This window comes from Acomys russatus, chromosome 10 (genome assembly GCF_903995435.1).
Source record: "Acomys russatus chromosome 10, mAcoRus1.1, whole genome shotgun sequence".
Lineage (NCBI taxonomy): Eukaryota > Metazoa > Chordata > Mammalia > Rodentia > Muridae > Acomys > Acomys russatus.
In genome coordinates, this window is record NC_067146.1 from 65,636,346 (window position 1) to 65,648,593 (window position 12,248).

At 41.8% G+C, this 12,248-nt stretch overlaps 1 protein-coding gene across 1 annotated transcript; it reads left to right on the forward strand.

Moving 5' to 3' along the window:
- Positions 1 to 877: 877 nt before the first annotated feature.
- On the forward strand, positions 878 to 1,459 carry LOC127194294 (eukaryotic translation initiation factor 1-like). The gene is made up of 2 exons (XM_051151598.1): positions 878 to 1,072; positions 1,244 to 1,459. Exons 1-2 carry the CDS (start codon positions 878 to 880, stop codon positions 1,388 to 1,390), a joined length of 342 nt encoding a protein of 113 aa, XP_051007555.1. The 3' UTR covers positions 1,391 to 1,459.
- Positions 1,460 to 12,248: the final 10,789 nt, after the last annotated feature.

Consider the following 12,248-nt stretch of genomic DNA (forward strand, 5'->3'; position numbering starts at 1 on the left):
TTTAGAATCAAGCAACCAGAGACTCAACCAAAACCTTTCTTTTACTCCCAGCTGCTTGAGACCCTGAGAAGGCCTTCCTTTGCCTAGGATCCATTACCAAGCATTTGTAAAACAAGAGTTCAATCCCCAGTGCGAGCACATATTCATAGCCGGCTGATTTTCCACGGGGCAGCAAGAACACTTACTAGGTAAAGAACGTCTCTTCCATGAGTAGTGCTGGGGAAATGAATACTCTTCCATGCCGGACAAACTAGAACTCTATCTCTTACAGTATACAAAGGTCAATTTAAATGGATCAAAGACTTAAATGTAAGCCATGAAACTATGGGAAGAAGGAAGGAGACAGGGCCCTGGAAAGGTACTTGGTAGTTTATTCCAGAGGCCCTCGGTTCAATTCCCAGCACCCATGTGCCTGTGCTAATGGCTATCTGTAACTCCACTTCTAAGGGACATGAGGCCCTCTTCTAGCCTCTGTGGGCACTGCAGATGTAGTACAGCAGTACACATACAGGCATACGCATAAAATAAATATAAGTAAATTTAAAGAAAAATTTCAGAATACACACACACACACACACACACACACACACACACACACACACATATATATATTCTTTACTCCCAGCTACTTGAGACTCTGATATATATACAATAAGACTCCAAAAGCATGGAAAGCAAACATAAAACTAGGCACACAGGATTATATTAAATCTAAAACTGGCATTTTAAAAAAAGCATGTCCGGCCAGTCACTGAGGACTCACTCGAACCCCCTCGCTTCCCACCGCTCTGTCGTTCCCCCCCACCCACCCGCCTTCTCCCTTGGCCGCCTTCTGCAGGTCGTTTCCACTGAGGAAAAGGGATTGGAATCTTTTCATATGCCCACTATCCAGAACCTCCACTCTTTTGACCCTTTCCTGATGCAAGCAAAGGTGATGACCCTGCTTCCTGCTGCCACTGAGGATTATTTCCCTATTAGAATTCAACAGACAAACAGCAGGAAGACCCTTACTACTGTCCAAGGCATCGCTGATGATTACAATAAAAAGAAACTAGTGATGGCGGTTAAGAAGAACTTTGGGGGTGGGGGGCTGGAGAGATGGCTCAGAGGTTTCTCCAGAGGTCCTGAGTTCAATTCCCAGCAACCACATGGTGGCTCACAACCATCTATAATGTGAACTGATTTCATGCAGGCAGAGCACTGTATACATAGTAATAAATAAATCTTAAAAAAAAAAAAAAACAACTTTGCCTGCGATGGTGCTGTAATTGAACATCCAGGATACAGAGAAGTAATTCAGCTACAGGAGGACCAGCGCGAGAACATAGGCTCGTTCCTGATAGAGACTGGACTGGCTAAGGACGACCAGCTGAAGGTTCATGGGTTTTAAGTGCTTGTGGCTCTGAAGCTTAAGTGAGGATTTCCTTGCGATGAGTAAAAGTTCCCTTCTGTCCCTTGTCACAAGTTTAAAAGCCTCATGGCTTGTATAACGTAACTATTTGGGGTCCACTTTTTAACTTGGACTAGTGTAACTCTTTCATGAAATAAACTAAAAGGAGCCATGGCAAAATAAATAAATAAATAAATAAATAAATAAATAAAAGCATGTTCATGCAAAGGAAACAACTAAAGACGGGAGGACCTATTTGCATCCTATGCATCTGGCAAGGGATTCATTTATACAACATAAGAATTTCAACCTATCGCACACACACACCCCAAAAAATCAATACAGTTAAAAAATGGTGAAGTAGAGCCGGGCGTGGTGGCGCACGCCTTTAATCCCAGCACTCGGGAGGCAGAGGCAGGCGGATCACTGTGAGTTCGAGGCCAGCCTGGTCTACAAAGTGAGTCCAGGACAGCCAAGGCTACACAGAGAAATCCTGTCTCGAAAAACAAACAAAACAAAACAAAAAATGGTCAAGGAGCCTGGAAAGCAGTTCAGTCAATGACAGTCAGTCTGCCTTAGATGTGTGAAAGGTGATGGATCCAAACCCCAGCACCACTGTAGGTAGGTAAACGAGTAAACAAATAGGTGTGTATGTGTGCATGTGTATGTGTATTCAACTTTTTTAATGTTCAAGAACACTAACCAAAGAAATGCAGTGAAGGGGCTGAAGAGGTAGCTCAGTGGTTAACAACACTTGTTGCTCCTCCAGAGGACTCAGCTTTGCTTCCCAGCACCTACATGCTGGCTTACAAGAGTCCCAAACTTCAGTTTCAGTGGCTCTGGCATCCTATTATGGTCTCTGCAGGCACACAAATCACTCATACACATAAAATGTTTAAAAATAAATAAAAGGGTGTGTGTCTGTGTGTGTGTGTATCACTTTGACTCCATTACAACAACTTGTCACCAAGCAGACAGAAGCATGCTGTGAGGATGTGAAGAGAGGAGCTTCTCATGTTCTTAAGAAAGTGTAAATTTTTGTTGCTGTTTTGGGAAATAGGAGCTCACTCAAAATCTTGAGGCGGAACTACCACCTGAGCTGGAGCTAGTAGCACAAGCCTATGATCAAACTACTCTGGGAGCCTAGGGTAGTAAGATTGGAGGTTCAGGGCCAGCCTGGGCTACAGAATAAGTTCAAGTCTGACGGAAGCAATTTAGCACAGTGCTGTCCCATAACAAAAGTGAGAAAGAGTTTGGGACTATGGCTCAGTGGTAGAGCACTTGATCCAATCTCCAATACTACAGAAAGAAGAACGGGGAGGTGGGGGGGGGTGACTATCTTAAGATCCAGTTAGTCCATACTGAGTATATACCTCAAGGAACTGAAATCGCAATTTCAGTGAAACATCTGCACTAGCATTTTTTTTTTTTTTTTGCAACATGCTATAAAAGAATAAAATGACATCATTTGAAGAAACATGGATGCATCTGGGGGACACTACATTAAGGAAAGCCAATCAAGCAGAGAAGGATAGATACCACATGTTTTTTGCATGTAGAATTTAAAGAGTTCATCTCAAAGCAGAAAATATAGGAGATATATATACATATATCAGTGTGTGCCTAACCTGTCCAAGGCTTTGGATCCAATGCCCAGCAGAAGAGAGGGAAAACGAGAAGAAAAGAGGAGGAAGGGGAGGAGGACAGAAAGGAGAGATCACCACAGCAGGGGAAGAGTTGGAAGAGGGGAGGACTGGGAACAGGATGTTAATGGGCCAAGAACAGTTGGAAGAAGGCGTACTGATTTCTGATATGGGTTGTTTTGGTTGGTTGGTTGGTTGGTTGGTTGGTTGATGTTTTGGTTTTTGGTTTTTCAAGACAGGGTTTCTCTGTGCAGCCTTGGCTACCCTAGAACTCACTCTGTAGACCAGGCTGGCCTCGAACCTCTAGAGATCTGCCTTCTAGTGCTGGGATTAAAGGTGCGTGTCACCACTGCCCGGCAATTTCTGATGTTTTGTAACAGAGATTCTTCTAGTTTTTTTTTTAAGGAGCTAATAATCTTTATTTAGAAAATAAGGCATACTACAGAATAAAAGAAAATATTCATTAAACAATATTTTTGTTTCATATGTGTCCAAAGCATATGAGGATTTGCCAAAATTTAATAATACACCAAATAAGCCAAATTTAAAACCAACAAAAGATTAGGACAACATATTTGAGCAGACACTTTACTGAAGAAGGCATGAGATAAATGACTAGAAAAAAAAATTATGGGAAATTCTTGATACTCTTATTCACTGAGGAAAGGCCATCAAAGCCAGAGTTTCACACACAACACACCTGCTAAAATGCCTAAAACAAAAGAAAGCAGAAACTTGCTATCCTTGCAAAGGGGCAGATGAGTGCCATGTTAGCATGTGCACAGAGGACTGCTGCACATCGTGGGAAAGACTGAAATCACTACCCTGAGCTGTCATCAGAATCCATGTTCACCTCTGTAATGAGCATCATAAAAGTCTTCCGTCCTGAGGCCAGCCTCAGTCTCCTTGGCTTCTTTTCTGTTCTTTATATTTAAGATTGTCTTCAGCCATTAAAATTTTATACAACCCCTTTCTTTGTCTTGAATCTTCTTGTCTCTCTTTGCCCAGTCCAGCTGCAGTCCATCTCAAGGTCCCCTAGACCTTAGCTTGACTTCTTTTCTTTCAGGAGGCTTATCACAATTGAAACAGATAATGAGTTCCTAATTGTGTAATTAAATATCCATATTCATTAGCCCATTCAGCTCTGAGGAAGTGGAGAAACACTTGATGTACTCCTTAGTGTCCTCAGTGCCTAGCATAGCTCTGCTACATTCTAGACACTTGACACAGTCTAATGAATGTATGAGGTACTCAGTAATGACCGAATAAGTTAAAAAGTAGTTATTAATGCACACTTGTATAGAGCTGGGAAGAGGCACGATAAGCCAGAAAGCTGAAGTCAGAATCTCTAAGGACTTTTAACTGGAAGTCATATCTGCCTCCCTGGCAAAGCTTTTATTTTATAGATTAGATGCCATTCAAAGAACTGCAACCTTTTCAACTGAAGCAAAGTGGTGTCGATTATGGATAAAACATAAAGCTTAACGACACTAAGTATACTGATATAAAATCAACTTATAATGTACTATATGTTGCTTTTAAATTACAGTAGTCTCTAGATCTGTAATCAGGAAATATTAAATTAAAAGAAACATGACATTGACTTTTAACCCAAGTGGCTTATTTTACAGAAAAGTGAGCTAAGCTTACTTTCCATTTATTAGTGCCTTTGAGCATGTTTCTTCTGATTTCTACTACTTCTTCCTTTTCCATGTCAATTTACAAGTACCATGTTATCCTCTTTAATACATTTCTGCCCATATTGCTACTGAGACAACTTGGAACCCTATATTAACCAAATATGGCTGATCATATGACCTACCCTACAAGTGGGCACACAATACAAAGTGTTCCTTTTCATGGTTCTTTTTCTTAAATTTTTATTTAAGTAATTTATTCAGATTACATCTAATTTGTTATCCACTCACTTGTATCTTCCCATTCCCCTCTCCTTCCCTCCTTTATCCTATTCCCCTCCCCTAAGTCTGTGACAGAAGGGGACCTTGTCCCCAACTATAAGATCACAGCCTATCACGTCTCTTCCTGGTAGCCTAGAGCAGAGATTCTTGAACTTTTTCCACACATGACCCATTTCATTATAGTACATAAATCCATAAGATAGGTCCTAAATCAAACATTTACTAATGATAACCCATAAAGAGAAGTTTTAAAAGCAATTCTTTAATGTGCATTTTTTTTACCATTTATTAGAAATAAAACCAAGTTTGTGAAATAATGAAGTGAATATTCTTGCTTATTTTTACTCAGAGAAGTAATCATGGCTGATAGCAGAAACCCAAACCACCAAGCTGCCTAGAAGAGGCTCAGACCAACTGAGCCACCAAGAAGAGATATTCCCAAGTTTGTTGAGCTGCCCGCAGGCTGTGTAGTGTGCCCTGGGTTCCCAGCGTTTGTGTCACCCATGCTGGGGTGGGCTTTGGTGATGTAGCTGTGTTCAAGAATCTTTTCTGCTTTGGTCAGTAACCCCTCACCCACACTCCTGTAAGTAACCCCAATAAAACTCGCTGGTTCGCTAAGAAAAAAAAAAAAGGTAATCGTGGCTGAATAGTTGAACTTCAGGACATAGTGCAACATCAGCACTCTTCAGAGCTAATTTATATTTTGATGTGTAAGTCTTCAATGCTAAGACACCACTTTGAGTAAACACAAATAAACTACAATATGGTAGAAGCCTGCCTAAGGTCATTTTGGAAATTCTGTTCTAATCAAACAACAAAATTCGTTTATATAAAATCCAAAAGTCATCAACAGCAATGGGTTTTGTTTTGTTTTGATTTTGTGACACAGGGTCTCCTGTAGCCTAGGTTGGCCTTGAGTTCCTGATTCTCCTGCCTCCATCTTTTCAGTGTTGAAATTATAGACAAGTGTCACCATGCCTGATTCAAATGTCATTTCTTAAAAAAAAAAAAAAAAACTTTCTTTTTTAATTCTCTGATAATTTAAATAAATGTTTATCATGTGCTTTGATCTTATCCTCCCATCATCCCCCTTTATCCCAATCCCCTCAAAGAAACCTTTCTTTTTCTCAACTCTCCTCTTCAGTGTGTGTGTGTGTGTGTGTCACTGAATTTAATTAGGCTCACTTCTGAGAGCATGAGAAACCTACCAGTGGCTACACCACTGAAGAATTTGATGCCCTCCTTTCCAGCAACCATTAACTGCCTGCAGTTCCTTAAGGAAGGGTGGAGCCTCGAGACCCCCCCCTCCCTGGTCCATGGTGGGATGTTGATGACATAGACTTGTGCAGATAAACTCATGTCAGACCGTGGCCTCCAGTCTCTTTCAGAGAGCATGTGTTTGCTGTTGTGAGCTGAAGTGCACAGAGTGCGGGTTCAGATCCTCAGCTGTGGTGAACACAGGTGCTGCCAGACACACCTCAAGTTCACTGTGTATTGAATTTTGAGTTGGTTTTTGGTTATTTGCTTTCTGAAAGCATTTCCTGTTACCAAGTGTTTCAGATATCCTGTGCTGGCTAGTTTATTCCAACTTGACACAGGTTAGAGTCATCTGAGAAAAGGGAAGTTCAGTTGAGAAAATGTTTCCATAAGATCATGGTGTAGGCCATAAATTTGTACAATGATTATTGTTAGGATATTTTTTAATGTTTTCTTTTTACTAATATTGAGAGTTATAGCACAAATGCACCCACTCTAGGGCAGATGCCGGGTCGGGGACAGCAAGGTAGTGCCAATCTGAATAAAAATAGATGAGATTTGGTAAAAGTACAAGAAGCCAGCAGCCACGGAGTGCAGCAAAACCACATCTGAAGTGTCTGAGGTCAGATTGGGATACAGAACAGTGCCAGAGAAAAGGGGGCCCTTTAAACAGACCACAGTGAATGAAAGGCAGAAGAGTTGTCCCCACCCCATCCCCCTACCCCAACCCACCCAACCTTCCCACACCCACAACACAAAGGCTATGAAGTGTTACTAGTGAAATCAAGCATAAACTGGTAAGTAAAGTGGGTCACTAAAGAAAAAATTTCTACATTTTATTGATGTTGGAAAGCAAGCCAGTTAGGCTGGAACACTAACCTTCTCACTGGGCAAAACTAAAAAAAAAAAAAAAAGGTAAGAAAAACAGCTGTCCTCGCTGAGGTCAAGGGGGACATTCCAGGGATGTTTTTCAGTGGTTCTTTTCCCTCCCCAAGATTTCTAGAGTGTCTCCGACCTCCAGTGTCCACAACACACTGTAATTTACATTACTTACCATGGAAAACCCTGGGCTAAAAGTCAGACTGTTTTGATGGTGGAGCCAACGCCCTACTCTAGGAGTGAGTGCTAATTTCCTGATGGCATATCCTTCACAGTTCCCATAGGGTTTCTGTAAGGATCAGCTGAGACGATTCATTCTGGTGCAGAATCTGACCAGCACTAGTGTAAGGATTCATATTGCCTGGTAACTGAAAGAATCCTTCCTTACTCTAGGAGCCCAGCCGGAGAAGGATGCTACACTCAGCATGCAGGCCACTCCACTTAACATAATCAAAATCATCTCCCAGCAGCACACCCAGAGACCCATCTCCCAGGTGATTCTTCGGCTCTGTCACACTGACAATCAGCATTAGTCATCACAACTCCACCACAATTCTGTTTCTAAAGAACCACGTCTAGTACAGATTTAGAGGAAAATAAATGTTAGTGTTCTACCGAAAAGAAACTATTTAAATGGGGCTTGCTTACAGCTTCCGAGGTTTAGGACAGTCTCATCATGGCAGGAAATCTTGCAGCACATGGGTAGATATGGTTCTAGAGAAGTGGCTGAGAATTCTGTTAGGATCTACAGGCAGCAGAAAGAGAGAAACACTGGGCCTGGCTTGTGCCATTGAAACCTCAAAACACACCCCCCAGAGCCACACTGCTTCCAACAAGGCCACACTTCCTAATCATTTCAAAGAGTGCCACTTTCTAGTGACCAAGCATTGAAATCTATGAGCCTATGGCAGCTGTTCATATTCAAAACACCACAATAACTGGCAGGATGAATATATTCAAACCATTACGTGGAATGTGGTCTCCATAGACTCTTGGCCATATCATAATGCGAAATGCATTTAGTCCAATTTCAAAAGTCCCCACAGTCTCTCCGTCTAAACATTCTTTAGAAGTCCAAAGTTCAAAATCTCTTGAGTCCCAGAGAAATATCTTAACAATAATTCCCTGTAAAATCAAAAATCAAATTACATTCTTCCAACATACAATGGAACTGAACTGTAGGTGAGTGAGGCCCCAAAGTCCGCAGACCAAACAGGGAGCCTACCCTCCTGGGACAAGCAACATCCCGGAGGTACAAAACGCACTCCCTAAACTCTGGAATGGAATCCACATGCAAACTGCAGCCTGTATATAAAGCACAGACTCGCTGTTTGGGGAGGGGATTTTCCGGAGTCCCCAGCCAGAGGAGTCTCACTGAAGAGGGTGAATCTGCCCTAGGTCCTACTTCCACACCACCCCAAACTGTGGAGGTCACCCGCCTAGGCGGAGTGGAAACACAGGCAGCGGGACCCAACAGAGACAGCTAAAGCGGGACTGCAGCTCGCTGGCCATCCAGGGCCCAACCTAACACCGATCACAGTGGACTGAGCCTGCAAACAGAGGCATAGCTGAACATCATAGCCCTGAGGGAAGACCTGGTTCCGCGGGCTTCCGACAGAACTCCGCAACCCTATTGTTCCTACCCAGCCGCAAGGCACTGGCCCTGCACTCCCCGAACAAGAGAGCCTAGCTGGGGTTCCTGGCCCGAGCAAGGCAGGCACTCCCACATCATCGGGAGACGAGACGTGGATGGGTCGTGTTTGCAGTGTCTAATTGCTGACCTAGAGCGTTAGTGGAGCGCCATAGCCCGGCGGGAAGATCTGGTTCCATGGGCGACCGCCAGAGCTCTGCAACCTAGTCTCCCTAACCTCCCAGCTGCAAGGCACTGGCCCTGCAGGAACGAGAGAGCCTAGCTGGGCTCCTGGCCCCAACAAGGCAGGTACTCTCAGATTAACGGGAGACGAAACGTGGGTCTTGCTTACAGTGTCTAATTGCTGACCAAGAGCGACTTTGGTCCCTCCATGCATATAGTTTTGGGAGAGGTTGGACACTGCTACAGGATATAGAGACAGAGCTAAAAGACAGCTACACCCCCAGATGATCTGAACTACCTGGGGTGTGGACTACAAAGCCACAGGAAGGACAGGCAGCTGGGATCAACTTACACAACCAGAACGTTTGTGTGCGGACCTTATTCTAGGTCCCAAAACTGCTGATCTGAATTACAGCAGTAAAGTTCAAACAGATATCTACTCTGGCTGACTCAGCCTGGAGCCAACGGTGCAGAGGAAAATCACCAGGAGTGAAACCGGATCACCTACCTGTTCCATGGAAATACTCCCTGATCCCCACAGGCAAGAGCACCTGACCTATAATCAGTCATCAATTAACCACTCTCAACCAGCGAAGGTCACTACAAAATACCTTCCAACATCAGAGCCATCAAAATGACAAGAGGACAGCGAAAGAATGCTATCAAAAACCAAAACAGTTTGGCATCTCCGAATCCCAACATTCCCAATGAAAACAACCTAGAGAACCTAACAGCAATGGATAGACAAGAAAATGACCTCAAGTCCTTAGTAAATAAGATGATAATGGAAGAAACAAATAAAATCTGTAAACAAATGCAGGAGGAGGCAAACAATAGGGCTGAAGAGTTAAAAGAGTCATATAAAGAGGCACTTGAAGAATTTCAGAAAAATATAAATAACCAGATGATGGAAATCATTAAAACAGTCCAAGACATGAAGATAAAAATGGAAGGTATGATGCAGGAACACACAGAAGAAAAACGTGATCAAGAGGCATCAAAGAAGAAAGCAAGCATCTCAGAGGTAGCCTTCTCTAACAGATTGTAAGAAATGGAAGAACGAATATCGGGACTTGAAGATACAATCACAGAACTGGAAACAACCATTCAGGGAAATGCTAAATCTGAAAAGTTCCTGACGCAGAGCATTCAAGACAACATGAAAAGACGAAACTTGAGAATAATAGGGATAGAAGAAAGAGAAGATAGCCGACTCCACAGCCCAGGACATATCTTTAATTGAATAATGGAAAAAAATTTCCCCAATTTGAAGAAGGAGATGCATACAAGCATACAAGAGGCCTACAGAACACCAAATAGAATAGACCTGAAAAGAAAATCTTCCCGCCACATAATAATAACAACACAAAATATACAGAACAAGGAAAAAATATTGAAAGTGGCAAGAGAAAAAGGCCGAGTAACATATGAAGGCAAACCTATCAGAATTACTCCTGACTTCTCAGCAGAGACCACGAAAGCCAGAAGGGCCTGGACAGAGGTGCTGCAAACCCTAAGAGAACAGGGATACCAGGCAAGACTACTATATCCAGCAAAATTATCAATAACCATTGATGGAGAAGACAAGTTATTTCATGACAAAAACAAATTCAAACAGTACCTAGCCACAAATCCAGCTTTACAGAAGTTATTAGAAGGAAAACTCCACCCCAACTGGTCAAACTACAACCAAAACTACATAGGAAATAGGTAACTATATCATTGCAAAATCGCAACCTCACAAATTCTCGACTGTTACAAATACGAAAAATGAAGGGATTTACCAATCACTGGTCATTAATATCTCTAAACGTCAATGGTCTCAATTCTCCAATAAAGAGACACAGACTAATGGAGTGGATGCATAAACATGACCCAACATTCTTCTGCATTCAAGAAACACACCTCAACCACAAGGACAGACATTGCCTCAGAGTAAAAGGTTGGGGAAAAATATTCCAAGCAAATGGTCACAAGAAACAAGCTGGGGTAGCCATTCTAATATCTAATACAATAGACTTTCAACCAAAATTAATCAAAAGAGATGAGGATGGACACTTCGTACTCATCAAAGGTAAAGTCAACCAAGAAGACACGACAATTTTGAATATCTATGCTCCGAATACAAGGGCTCCCACATTTGTAAAAGAGTTATTAACAAAGCTTGCCCCACTCATCGATAACCACACATTAATAGTGGGAGACTTCAACACCCCTCTTTCACCCGAGGATAGACCTTTGATTCAAAAATTAAGCTGGGAAATAACCTCATTAACCAATGTCATGAATCAAATGGATCTAACAGATATCTACAGAACTTTCCACCCAAACACAAAGGATTATACCTTTTTCTCAGCACCACATGGAACGTTCTCTAAAATTGATCACATAGTTGGTCACCAAGCAAACCTCAACAGATACAAGAAGATTGAGATAATACCTTGTATCTTATCAGATCACCATGGTCTAAGGCTGGACTTCAACAGCAACAGAAATAACAAAAAGCATACTAACACGTGGAAACTAAACAAATTTCTACTTAATGACACATGAGTCACGGAAGAAATAAGGGAAGAAATAAAAGACTTCCTGAAATTCAATGAAAATGATGGAACAACATAGCCAAATTTGTGGGACACATTGAGAGCACTACTAAGAGGAAAATTTATAGCACTAAGTGCCTTTAAAAAGAAAAAGGAATCATCCCACATAAACAACTTAACAACATATCTGGAAGCTCTAGAAAAAAAAGAAGCAGAAACACCCAAGAGGAGTAGACGCCTAGAAATAATCAAACTCAGGACTGAAATCAATAAATTAGAAACAAAGAGAACAATCCAAAGAATCAACAAAACCAAGAGCTGGTTCTTTGAGAAAATTAACAAGATAGACAAACCGTTAGCCAATCTAACTAAAAGACAGAGAAACACTATCCAAATTAACAAAATCAGAAATGAAAAGGGAGACATAACAACAGACACCGAAGAAATGCAAAGAAACGTAAGAACCTACTTTAAAGGCATTTATGCCTCAAAATTCAAAAATTTAAGGGAAATGGACAAATTTCTCGACCGATTCCATTTGCCAAAATTGAACCAAGACCAGATAAACAAATTAAATAGCCCTATTTCGCCTATAGAAATAGAAGCAACCATTGATAGTCTCCCAACCAAAAAAAGCCCAGGGCCAGATGGTTTCAGTGCAGAATTCTACCAGTCCTTCAAAGAAGAGCTAATACCGATACTATTCAAGCTATTCCGAAAGATAGAAATGGACGGAATATTACCAAATTCCTTCTATGAGGCCACAAACCTAAACCTCACAAAGACCCAACAAAAAAAGAGAAT

Excerpts from the sequence above, each read along its gene's own strand:
- LOC127194294 (XM_051151598.1), top strand. The coding sequence starts at position 878 with ATGCCCACTATCCAGAACCTCCACTCTTTTGACCCTTTCCTGATGCAA. Across the intron at positions 1,073-1,243 it reads TAGTGATGGCGGTTAAGAAG|AACTTTGCCTGCGATGGTGC; the intron begins AACTTTGGGGGT and ends AAAAAAAAAAAC.